This window comes from Populus euphratica, unplaced genomic scaffold (assembly GCF_000495115.2).
Source record: "Populus euphratica unplaced genomic scaffold, PopEup_1.0 scaffold381.1, whole genome shotgun sequence".
Lineage (NCBI taxonomy): Eukaryota > Viridiplantae > Streptophyta > Magnoliopsida > Malpighiales > Salicaceae > Populus > Populus euphratica.
The window spans coordinates 352-12,339 of record NW_011500271.1 but is presented as its reverse complement, the minus strand read 5'-3'; the positions used below and the strand labels follow the sequence as shown (position 1 = coordinate 12,339).

Genomic DNA, 11,988 nt, shown 5'->3' with positions numbered 1-11,988 from the left:
AATGATTTTGATGCATCTAAACTAATCTGAAAATATTTCAATTATCAAAAAAACTTTTAATCATTTTCGCTTATAGTTTTTCCTTCTTTTACCAGTTGCATCATTAATTTGAAGGAGGATAGAAATTCAAGAATATTTAATAAATAAAACAAACATATTTTTAACCCAATTAAAAAAAAAGAAAGACAGATAAATTAATTTCCTCTGTTATAGTAGTTCTCTCCTCTCGCAAGGTGACAGATTCCAGACACAGTAGCTGAAGTTTCCTTTTTGTTTTCTTCTATTACTTCCGTTCCTTCTGTTGTTTCTTTCGCCTCTTTCTCAAGATAAAAAGGATTTATAATCTGAAATTCTTTCTCTTTAAGATAAATTTTCCACTTTTCTCCAAATGGGTCTCTTGGATTCCCTTCTAAACTGGCTCAGGAGGTAAATTTCCTTTACTTTCTTGATTTTTTTTTTATTTATGCCTTTTATTTTGTGGGGTTTGTTTGCGCTTCCAATTTTGTTTGGTTGTTGAGAAAGTTTTGGAAAAAGATGTGACCTTTTTATTGTTATACGCTGATTAGTTGAACTAAATTTAATTAATTTCTTGATAAATTATTGTGCTTCATATCCGTTTGGTTTGCTAATGATTTTGAGGTTATAAAAGTTTAGATTTTGATAGACCAGAAGTAGACTGTGATAGGAAACATTGTATGCAACAAGAAATCATTCAAATCGGACAGAAATTTGGAGGATTTTGTGCGGTTTTTTTTTATTATTATTATTTTCTGCTATGGGCTGATATGTAGGTTGTGAACTTTACATTGATCTTTTTAGCTCTCTCAAGATTAAAATTCAAGACAAGAATTTGTCACGGGAGAGCATTTCACTGTGGAGTTTCTTTCAAGCTTTTTTGTTTATTTCTTAAATAAAATTCAGAAACATGGATGGATGCTTGTTTGCTATATTTTAATAAAGAAACAGGTGATTTTGGAAATTGGTATGCTAGATGCGGATAGTTCATACAAATGCAGAAAAGGAATAAAATGATGTTGGAAAATACAGATTGGTATAAATGAATAGAGGATTTGAGGTTTGTGCTTCAGCATATAAGAAGGAAGCATTTGGATATAAAGCAGATGCCATACGAAGGGAATAACTAGTATATAATTTGCTGGACATGAATAAAAGAGAGAGGCTCTTTCACTTTTTACAACTTCATGAATTAGGAGTAGAAAATCATTGCATCATAGTGTTACGGCCTGTTTTTCAAATGGATAGTTGTTCTTCGTCTGTGGTTAATGCTATTGATCCTATCAAGAAAATTAAGATTAGCTGTTCTGAAGATCAATAATATGCAAGAAAATACTGCAGGACTGTGGTGGAGATAAGATCTTTTTAATTTTATATGAGTTTGTCTTGCATGTGATTAGATTACTGTCTCTTGAACCTGAGCAAAATTGGAAGCCATTGTAGGAAGAGGAGGGTGGGGGGGGTTCAATTTTGTTCGTTTCTGGTTCTCTGCAACTTATTGTTTTGGCAATACTAGTAGAAATGATCTTTTTGATTTGTGTCATAGAACATTTTTGGCTTACAAAGAGTCAAACCCCTTCCTAGTAAGAGAAAGCAACTGTGGTCAAATGATTATGTTATGAACTTCTAGAATGTTGGTTCACATTCACATGGGATGTTGTTGACTTATCTAAGTGTGCACAACTTCTTTTCATCCTTAATGCTGTTTGTAATCTGCTTTTAGTTTTTAACTGTTATAATCAATGCACGTTACTTCTACATTGATCTTGCATTCTGCTTCCGACCCTGTGTCCATATTATCAGCTTATTCTTTAAACAAGAAATGGAGCTATCCCTTGTAGGCCTCCAGAATGCTGGAAAGACATCTCTTGTTAATTCCATTGCTGTAAGTTGACACATACCAAACACTTATTTTGGGGTATTAGTGAGTGGATCTCTTTTAACATTTTTCCTTTTATGTTTACCAGACAGGTGGCTACAGTGAGGACATGATACCAACTGTAAGTATCTTTTCCCTGAACAAATCCCAAATAAAGCATTTGATGGTGTTTAAAAGATGTAGACTTTTCCTCCTATGAAAACCAGGTTGGGTTCAACATGCGCAAAGTTACAAAAGGCAATGTAACAATAAAGCTTTGGGATCTTGGAGGGCAGCGGAGGTTTCGTACAATGTGGGAGCGTTATTGTCGTGGGGTCACTGCGATTCTGTAATGCCACCCATTCTCTTATTCATCTTTTGTTAGGCCATTGTAACTTGTATTTTTGTTTAATTGAATGCCCTACCAGTTAGGAACTAGCATGAAACAATATCTTTTAGTTCCAGGATGATAATCCAGAGTCAGAACCAGACTTCATAATCTGCATTTACCATCAAATTTAATCCATGAAAACTCTAATTTACTCCTGTTGATCTTTCACCAGTTTTTTTCTGTCTTTACTCCTGTTGATCTTTCACCAGTTTTTTTCTGTCTTTTTTTTTTTAACTGCTATCAAATCTTCTACCCTGATAGAGCGCTTGCTTGTGTTAGCTCAGTTGATTATGATGCCTTGTTTGAGATAGGAGTTGGTATAGACTATATTTGGCTTTTTCAATGCCTAGAGTAAAGTACGCACAAAGCCACAACTCTTGTTTTTCGATGTTGATTGTGCACTGATACATGTGCATGCATTTGACTGCATGAGAAGGAGGTCTTTTACACTTCACTTTCCCCCTAGAAAAAAAGTACTAATAATAGACTGCATGCCTCGTTGCGTCCAAAATGCTTACTCTTGCTACATGGGAAAGCATCAATCCCTGAAAGAGAGAAGAAATCGGTCCCATCACACAAAATGAAATCCTAGTCATACAATTTACTGTTATGATAGAAATTCCATCTTCTCCTCAAATTTAAGAAGTCATGTTCCTTTTAGTAATGGAAAATAAGGGAAGATGATATATTTTTTAATTTAAAATAATTTCTCTTATCCCAGTTGTTGTCAGATTCCATTTTTTCTTTTTCTATCACCTTCACTCCTTTAGTTTGTTAGAGCATCAGTGCATGATATCTGATGTTTTCTTCTCCTTGGTGTCTGTTTAATGTACTAACTCTTTTGTTTGTCTTCTGATTGATGCAAAGACAGGTATGTAGTTGATGCAGCTGATAGAGACAGCGTTCCCATTTCAAGAAGTGAGTTACATGACCTCGTAACAAAACCTTCTTTAAGTGGAATCCCTTTGCTTGTTGTTGGCAACAAAATTGACAAGTCAGAAGCTCTGTCCAAGCAAGCTTTGGTGGATCAGCTGTGAGTTAATAAACTGTATTAGTCCTAGTATGCTATGTAGATTCTTTTTCAACTTTTGTCCCTCAATAATCAAATGAAGACATAATTTCCTTTGTTCTTTGTTGGATGGTTTCAGCGGTCTTGAATCAATTGCAGATAGAGAGGTGTGCTGCTATATGATCTCATGCAAGGACTCCATAAACATAGGCATGGTCATCGACTGGCTTATCAAGCACTCAAAAACAGCAAATCCATCAGTAGTTTGACCTTCTCCTAGTCAATGCTTTCTTTTATAGAAAAGAAGGTGAAGAACTTAAGCATAGGTGCAGCGTAGGCAATACAGTGCTTCCTGCTGGAATTTGTTTATTGGTTTTTGATTCCTTGTTTCATTCTGAATGTTCTGTACAGTACCATAATGATTGCAGCGAGTTGTTCATGCAATTTCTTTTAATTTATTTCCTCTTGTATTCTTATTTTCTGAATTTGTGCAAGGCTGCTTGTTTTGTTAGTTTTCTTCTATTTAGTCATGCCGGTATGTTTACTACTGTGCATGTATTTATTGAAGCATGATGATCAATGCCCTAAAGAAATAAAAGCAGCACTTTGTTGAAGGACAGGGATAGTATCATTTGAGCTTATGTGTTTCATGCACTCCTGGAGGTTTGGAGAAAGCAGGAACTAAAGGAATTTTCGAACCCCTCTCTTCTTGAAGGGGAGGAGCATGAAACACCTTTTCCTTTCTGCATCTCTTCCGGCCATATGAAGAATGCTTTATGGATAAGAGTCTTGATCTGCAGCTCCCTAGACCACTAAGAACACGCTCAATAATTGCAAATCAATGTGATAATTTATCCATATTTAAGCGTAAGTGGTGAGTGGTGGCTTGGGATTGGATAAAGCGGAAAGATGTGAGCTGGGATCTGTTAAAACCTAGGCGAAAACAGGCTATGGTGTCAAGTAATTTGTAAACACAAGAAAACTTGCTGGATTGAAAAGGTGAGTACCAAATAGGGTTTCTTTTTCTTATATTGGTCGATAATTAATTAATAATTGTAACCCACATGACGGTTGTGCCAACCATGTCCTAAATTCCAACTAGATTATCATCCCTCTATTAATCAAAGTGCCACCCCATTACTAATCATGGCTGCCACTATGCATTGGAGACCTTGGTTCCTGCAGATGGCAGACAACAGCTATGGGAATTTCGTTAATGGTAAGCATCAAATACTTTATGTTTGTCATAGATTTGTTAACGAATGATTACAATAATGTTGAAAGGTCCTAATTCTTATGCCATTTCACCATCAATCCTAGCCCATGGCTGCTACAATTTCCACTTAATTCTCATTAAAATAACGGAAGAATATGTTAAAACAAACATTGAAAGCACAAATTTGTGATCTGCACAGGTTGTTTCCACGTTAATTCCTGGATCATATAGGACATGTAAGGTATGATCCCAATTTCATGAGTGATTTTCAAGGTTGCATAATTGGTTCCAGTTGTGCGTATTTTAAACAAAACTTTTAGGAAAATCAACGAAGATTTCGAGTTAGTTTCAAGAAAAATATGTTTGTTAATGGTCAAGTCTTTTCTCTAACTTGCGTCTATGGATTTGGTTCATCACGTCTTTAGTTAGGTCTTTTTCTGCTTTCATAGTGCTATATTTCTTCTTCTTCTTTAATAACTTTCTTGACAAGAGTATTGGGTTTTTCAATGAAAAAAATCAAATAAAAAAATAATTAATTTAAATAGATAATAAGACTATAGTTTCTTATATATAATACTTAGATCTAAAAATAATATCAAATACCGTTGTATAAATTGCAACCAAAATTATTAAATTCAATCTAGTTCAAAGCTTGAATTAAATTTAATTGAGTTAATCAAGTTAATATAAAACAATGTCATTTTAAAAAAGTTATTAAATTCAATCTATTTCAAAGCTCGAATTACATTTAATTGAGTTAATCAAGTTAATATAAAACAATATTATTTTAAAATTTATTTTAAGAAAAAAAGTTAAAACAATGTATATTATGATTTTTTATTAAAAAAATCAAACTAAATTTTAACTAAATTTTAATTTAAAATCTAAAAATATTAATTTTAAGTGGTCATCTTTTCTTTTACTAAATTTAAAATTTCAAAAATCATTTTGAGACGTTGTAAAAGCTATTAATTTTTCACTGTCAATTTAGCAAGGACATCTGACCTAACATATTAACTCTCTCTTGTGGGTTTCATATTGTCATAACTTAGCATTTAATGATACCAGAAAGAAAAGGGACACAAGGATCTGAGCTGGGAATCTATAAATGACAAGCTCCATATGGTCCTACTCATGAAGCCAACTAATACAACTCAGTTTGAACAAATTAGATTTGTACCAGAAGCAATTGCAATAGCGAAAGGCAACATAATGCAATTTGATTTGAACATCAAAGGGGTTTTCATTCTTTGTAAAGCAACTTAATACAACTAAGTATCAACAAACCAAAGCTGATCTACCAGAAGCTAAGGCAAAGGATTTTCTAAATTTGTTTAAACACAATATAGCTACAGTTCTGTCAATATGCAGGAAAAAAAAGAAGGAAAAGGTGGAGTTTCTTGCATTGTGTTTGGTTAATGTTATGGGATAGAAGAGATAGATTACAAAAAAACATAAATGTGTTTGGTTGAAGAGATGAAAGCAAGACACATAATAAATATATTTATGTGATGGTTCTAGAGTGAATTTCTATATTTTTAAAATAAAAGGCATACGAAAATATGTCTTCTCTGTTCTATTATCTCTTTCTTTTTGGTCTCGAGGGAGTAACAAAATGCTATCTTGAACATATTTCATATAAAAGAGGCGGGGAAAAAGTATCCAACTCTCTAAGAGAAAGTACTAAAGAAACAGCAGAGAAAAGGAACATGCATCCTTGAATTTTGAAGAGGAACCCCGTGAATAAGTCAAATCTTTGGTTCGATCTTGTAAAACCTTTTCCAACTAATAGTAGTTAGGGAGATGCAAGAGTGTAGAGAACACAAGGGGATAATGATAGGAAGTGACCAAAAATGGCAAGCATGAATCGAATGTCAATCTTAATTATGAAGTGATTTTGTTGAAACTAATCACCAAAGCGTTAAAAAAAGCTGAAGGAGCGAAAGCCATATTTTCTGAAATGTTGTCAAGCGTTGTTTCCCATTAACATGAGTGGCAAGAAACTGGCGTGACCTCAAGAAGGATGCTTCTGTCTTGATCGATATATCACAATGAGAAAGGCAAGACCAAGTCTTTGTCCAAATCAAACTACGAATGGACATGACCCTTGATTGATGATCAACTTGACACAGCGCCTGCCTCTCAAATCATGATTTTTTGTTGCATAATAATGCCTTGATCACTCATCTCCTATTAAAAAAGCCTATGGATAACAAAATCTGACACAGCAAGAGCTTAACATCCATGACCAAAAGCTTACAAAGGAAAATACCAAAGAAAAAGTAAGTAATGATGTTGGACCATGTACTCAACTGAAATAATTTGCTGGTTATTCACACTTCACACAGCCAAGTAAGAACACTACTGTTGGAGTTCTCCTATAAAATACAGCATCAAAGGTAAAACAAAATGCAGAAGTAAACTGCAGCTATGAAAACAGGTAAAGGAAAAATGAGCAGAAGGAAATGGGAAAGGAGTTCACAAACAAGATGAACCCAAGAATAAACAAACAAATGAAGCACTGCATTAAACAATGTATGAAAACCGGGAAACATGGAGAGATTTATCATTTTTTTTTTTTTGTCATTTAAGAAGATGGTGGTGCATCTGAATCAACCCAATAAGTATGTTAAGAGGACTTGTCATCGATAATGTCATGTTCTTGTGAGCTAGAACGACAAAGGTCCTCCATTCGGCTTCTCACCTCGGACATTGAAGGGCGGTTATCAGGATATTGAGCAGTGCAATCGCTTGCAAGCTGTAGGAGCTGAACCATATCCTCCTCTACAGTCTGGTATCGAAGAAGCTCAGGATCAAACACCTCAGCAGACCATTCTTCTCTGACAACAGATTGGACCCATCTTGGAAGGTCTACGCCCTCATCATTCAATTGCGTATGTGTTGGAGCCTTTCCTGTGAGCAATTCCAACAGCAATATACCAAAGCTGTAGACATCAGCCTTTTGGGATACTTTACGAGCATCTGTCACTTCTGGTGCACGATAGCCATCGATGCGGTTGGGAGTGGGGGTAGGACCTGCTAGGTGTGCAAGGCCGAAGTCAGAGACACGGGCTCCAAACGAAGTGGTGAGGAGGATATTTGATGACTTAATGTTTCCATGAGAGTTTGCAGGGCCCTGAGAGTGGATGTACGCAATCCCTCTGGCAGCTCCAAGAGCAATGCCAGACCTTGTCTCCCAATTCAATGGAGTCCTGCCAGAACCTTTATTTCCTGCAGTTGAAACCCAATGTTATAACAAGCAAAAGCACAGCCAACATTGCATAAGTTACCTTAATCTGGTGCTCATGTATCTCAATTCTCAACATTATCAAATAGTTTCAAAAGACAGATGCTAACATCTACACATAAAACCATGATTGAATGCTTTCAAGAGACCAGTATGCAACTATGAACTGCAGTTGTCCATTTATAACTATTCTCTCAAGGCAGTTTATGAGGACTTCAATTGTCAACTATACAATGAAACATGACTTCTATCAAATAAAAGCATGGTTTAGGATTTTAAATTACAAGTGGTAAATCTCATTCTGCAAAATGCGATTTCCAGAGAGGAATTACATGACAGAATTATAGGAAAGTATAAACAGTTTTATTACATGAAAAATGAATGTCAGAATACCCAAAATCAAGTAATTGGTCTTGAAAGACAACAGAATCATATACCACACATATGAAAAATCCAATAATCAAGACGGTTAGGAAAGAAAAAGAACAGAAATTATAAGGAACCAAAAGGGAATTAAACATTATGAAAAAAGAAGGCAATGCTCACCATGCAAAAGTGCAGATAAGCTTCCCATGGGCATGTAATCATGAACAAGAAGCTTTTCATCCCGGCTGTAATAATAAGCCCTCAATGGAACCAAGTTCTCATGATTCATATTTCCAACCCCTTCAATCTTCTCTCTAAATTCCTTCTCCGGTACCGTTACTTCCTTCAGCCTCTTCACAGCCACCACCAACCCCACATCCAAAGTGGCCTTATAGGCAGTACCAAACGTTCCCTTCCCCAAAACCTCTGCGGAAGCTTTCAACAAGTCCTCCAAATCAAATGCCCTCACCGCGTTCCCAAAGAACACCAAATTCTTAGTCCCCCTACTCTTAGCTTCACTTTTCACTACCGCCCCACTTTGTCCTGCACTCACACTAACACTCCCCCCTGCCGCCTTCTCACCGGGGATCTCAACTTCTCTCTCCCTTGGCTGCTCAGCATCTTTAGACCCTACTTCTTTTTTGTCTCTCTTTCGTCGACACAAGAAGATCAAGATCAATAAAATTAACAAAAATCCAATTACACATCCAATAACAATCCCAGCAATTGCTCCACCAGACAACTTATCACCACCATTTGAAGTACCATTGCAAGAAACCAAAGGTCCCCCACAAAGCAAGGTCCCTTGAAAAGCACTTGCAGGCTTATTAGACAACTTCTGAGGAATAGGACCAGTCAAATTGTTAAAAGAAACATTGAATTGACCAAGTGGCAAATTATTCAAGTCAGGAATAGAACCAGTAAGCTGATTCCCCTCCAAATACAAAGTATCTAACCTGGTCAATTTATTAAAACTTGGAGAGATCACACCAGAGAAGTTATTATTAGCCAAGTTTAACCTAACCAAGTTCTGTAACTTGAAAAAGAATTCAGGAATCTCCCCAGAAAAGAAGTTCCCTTGCAAGTAAAGATTACGTAGAGAAATAATATCGCCTATATCAGCTGGAATTCGCCCTGAAAGTGCATTGAACCTCAAAGACAGTGTTTGCAAACTTGTTAAATTTGCAAGGGCAACAGGCAGCTCCCCTGAAAATCCCATGGCAGGTAACCTTAACTCAACAACCGTACTGTTCTTTTGGTCACAAAACACTCCCACCCAATGACACGGATTCTCTGTCAGGTTCCACAAAAGCGATCTGCCTCCAACTGCATCACGTAGAGTTACCAAAGCTGCCCTCTCAGAAGCTAGATCTGACTCCACGATAGATAAAGAATTCAATGAGAAAAACATAAAGAAAGCTATTGAGACTAAAAGAGTTGGTCTTGGCTTCATTTTTGGTGGCAAAACCAAAAATGAAAACCAACCAAGAATATATATATATATTAGTTAACTAAAAGAACTGTTTTTTTTTAAGGTTGTTCTTTGGTTTCTTCAAGTTTTGGACAGAATCAAAAAAAGTTTTATAATGGGATTTGAAGGTTCTCAAAAATGAAAATGGGGTGGTGTGAATTCTTGAATTTTGTTGAGTATTAGACAGAAGGTTCTTTCAACTCTTAGACAGATGTTTGTGCAATGTGGGGCGGGGCGGGGGGCGCAAAGAAAGTTAGAAAATGATGTTGCTGTATGCTGTTAAAAAAGCCAAGCCAAGACATTGGAAGGTAGAACTCACTTCCGTTGCTGAGTTGTCTATTGTTATAGTTAAATAAAATTTTCCCATAAATTAAACAGTCCTTCTAGGATGATGATGACTATTATGAACCCAAAAAAAAAAAAGGGGGTAAGGGTTTTTATTTTTTTATTTGATATTAAATTTATTAGAAATTCAATAATATAATTTTAATTTATTTTTTATAAAATTATTTTAAATTCATGATTTAGAGTATAAATTTCATGAGATAAGTCGATTGATTATAATTTTTTTAATTTTATTTTTTAATATTGGATTAATAAAAAATTAAATTTCATGATTTATTATAGTATTTTTTTACGAGATTATCTATATTTCATGATTTCGATCTTGGGTTTGGTAATTAATCTTGATTGACTCGAGTCAGGCTTTTTATGTATTTTTAATTATTTTTTTAAATTTCATTTTTTATCATTGGTTAATTAAGAATTAAGATTTATAATTAGTTTCATTTTGTTTTCTATTAGGTTATTCTAATTTATCAGAGTTATAAGTTTAGCAAGTTAACTTAGGTTAACTCGAATTATTTTTGTTAGTTTTTTTTATCAATTCATCATTCAATATTGAGATTATAAGAAATTGAACTCTTTAAAATTTGTTTTGATTTATTGTTTTTAGAGTTATTATTATCTTATAATATGGTATGTAAATTTAGATGTTAATATGGATTGACCCGAATCTATATAATATGTTATTGTTTCAATATTTATTAAAAAATTATCATTTAAAATATTTATTTTAAGTTAAATTATATTTTTAGTGATAATACTGGTTGTCTTTGGACACAGTAAGATAACAAAATCACATCAAATTAATTTTCACATGTTTTTTTTAATATAAAAAATATTAATAATGCTAAAATATTTTTTTATATTAAAATTAATGATACAACTCATAGCATAGTAATAGCTAATTATTTAATTTTTATTAAACTCAAATGAATTTGAGTTCATCTGAAATCCAACTTAAAATATATTTAAAAAAATAAAAAGGAGTTGATTCATGTTAAATTTAGGTTATGAAGAATGCTAAAAGGATTGTTTGATTTTTTTAAAAAAATATTATTTTAATTTTTAAAAAAATATATATTAAAATAATATCTATTTCATCCGGTAATAAATTCAACTTGAGTTTTGAATAAAACAAGCCACAATAACTTTATTGATCTCGGTTGGAAGGAGAATGATTTTAAGTATACTATTTATTTTCGACCAAGTGTGATTGAGAGAGATTTTAGTGTAATGTTTTCTTAAATCCAAATCTTAAATGATATACCATGAAAAGAAAAAAATCATGTAAATGATATTTTAACAATTAGAATATTCTTGTATTACCGCTTAATATTTATGCATTTGTCTAAATTAATGAATATAAAGAAAAATAAAAGCAAAAAAAGATCGTGAAATTTAAAAGGGTTGCCAAATTCTATTATTAATTCTAAAATTACTAGGATTATTCTCAATAAATTAAGCAGCTTGAGGTTCAATCATTTTATTTTTTTTTAAAAAAAGGAAAAACAATATTCAACCAAATGCCAATCTATTTATTCCCCTGGAAGCCTGCCCAGCTGTCTCTTTTCACTTTATATTGTTTAATACGCTGAGAAAGTAGCTCGTTTTTAATAATGTCCTGGACAGTTCACGAAAATAAAGCAGCAAGAGGTACCTGTCTTAATGTCTTCCATCAACCCTTTTCCCTTTATTTTTAGGACCGATCGAGCACAGGAGGCCAAGTGGCCCTTTCTCAGTAAGTGTTTATTTATGTGTTTTAACGAGCACAGGAGGCCAAGTGGCCCTTTCTCTGTAAGTGTTTATTTATGTGTTTTAAAAAAATATATTTAAAAAAAATTAATTTTATTAATTTTTTTATTAATTTTAAATTAATATATTTTTTATATTTTTAAATTATTTTAATATACACATATCAAAAATTATTTAAAAAATAACTTCAACTGATAATTTTTAAAAAATAAAAAAATATTATTAATATATATTCCAACACAAAAAATCATTTAAAAAAAAAAACTATAACTATAACAAACATGGAGGGACGGAGCAAGAACTTTCTAAGAAGTTAAC

The 11,988-nt window shown here is 33.5% G+C and overlaps 2 protein-coding genes across 2 annotated transcripts; one reads left to right on the top strand and one right to left on the bottom strand.

The window, feature by feature from the left end:
* The first annotated feature begins 217 nt into the window (after nt 1-217).
* On the top strand, nt 218-3,784 carry LOC105112978 (ADP-ribosylation factor-like protein 8B). The gene is made up of 6 exons (XM_011008932.1): nt 218-426; nt 1,819-1,900; nt 1,983-2,015; nt 2,101-2,222; nt 3,136-3,297; nt 3,413-3,784. The coding sequence occupies exons 1-6, from the start codon at nt 389-391 to the stop codon at nt 3,540-3,542; spliced, it is 567 nt and encodes a 188-aa protein (XP_011007234.1). The 5' UTR covers nt 218-388; the 3' UTR covers nt 3,543-3,784.
* A 3,274-nt stretch (nt 3,785-7,058) lies between these two features.
* LOC105112977 (probable inactive receptor kinase At1g48480) lies at nt 7,059-9,807 on the bottom strand. The gene is made up of 2 exons (XM_011008931.1): nt 8,283-9,807; nt 7,059-7,720 (listed from the first exon to the last, which is right to left on the bottom strand). Exons 1-2 carry the CDS (start codon nt 9,553-9,555, stop codon nt 7,119-7,121), a joined length of 1,875 nt encoding a protein of 624 aa, XP_011007233.1. The 5' UTR covers nt 9,556-9,807; the 3' UTR covers nt 7,059-7,118.
* Between the last annotated feature and the right edge of the window lie 2,181 nt (nt 9,808-11,988).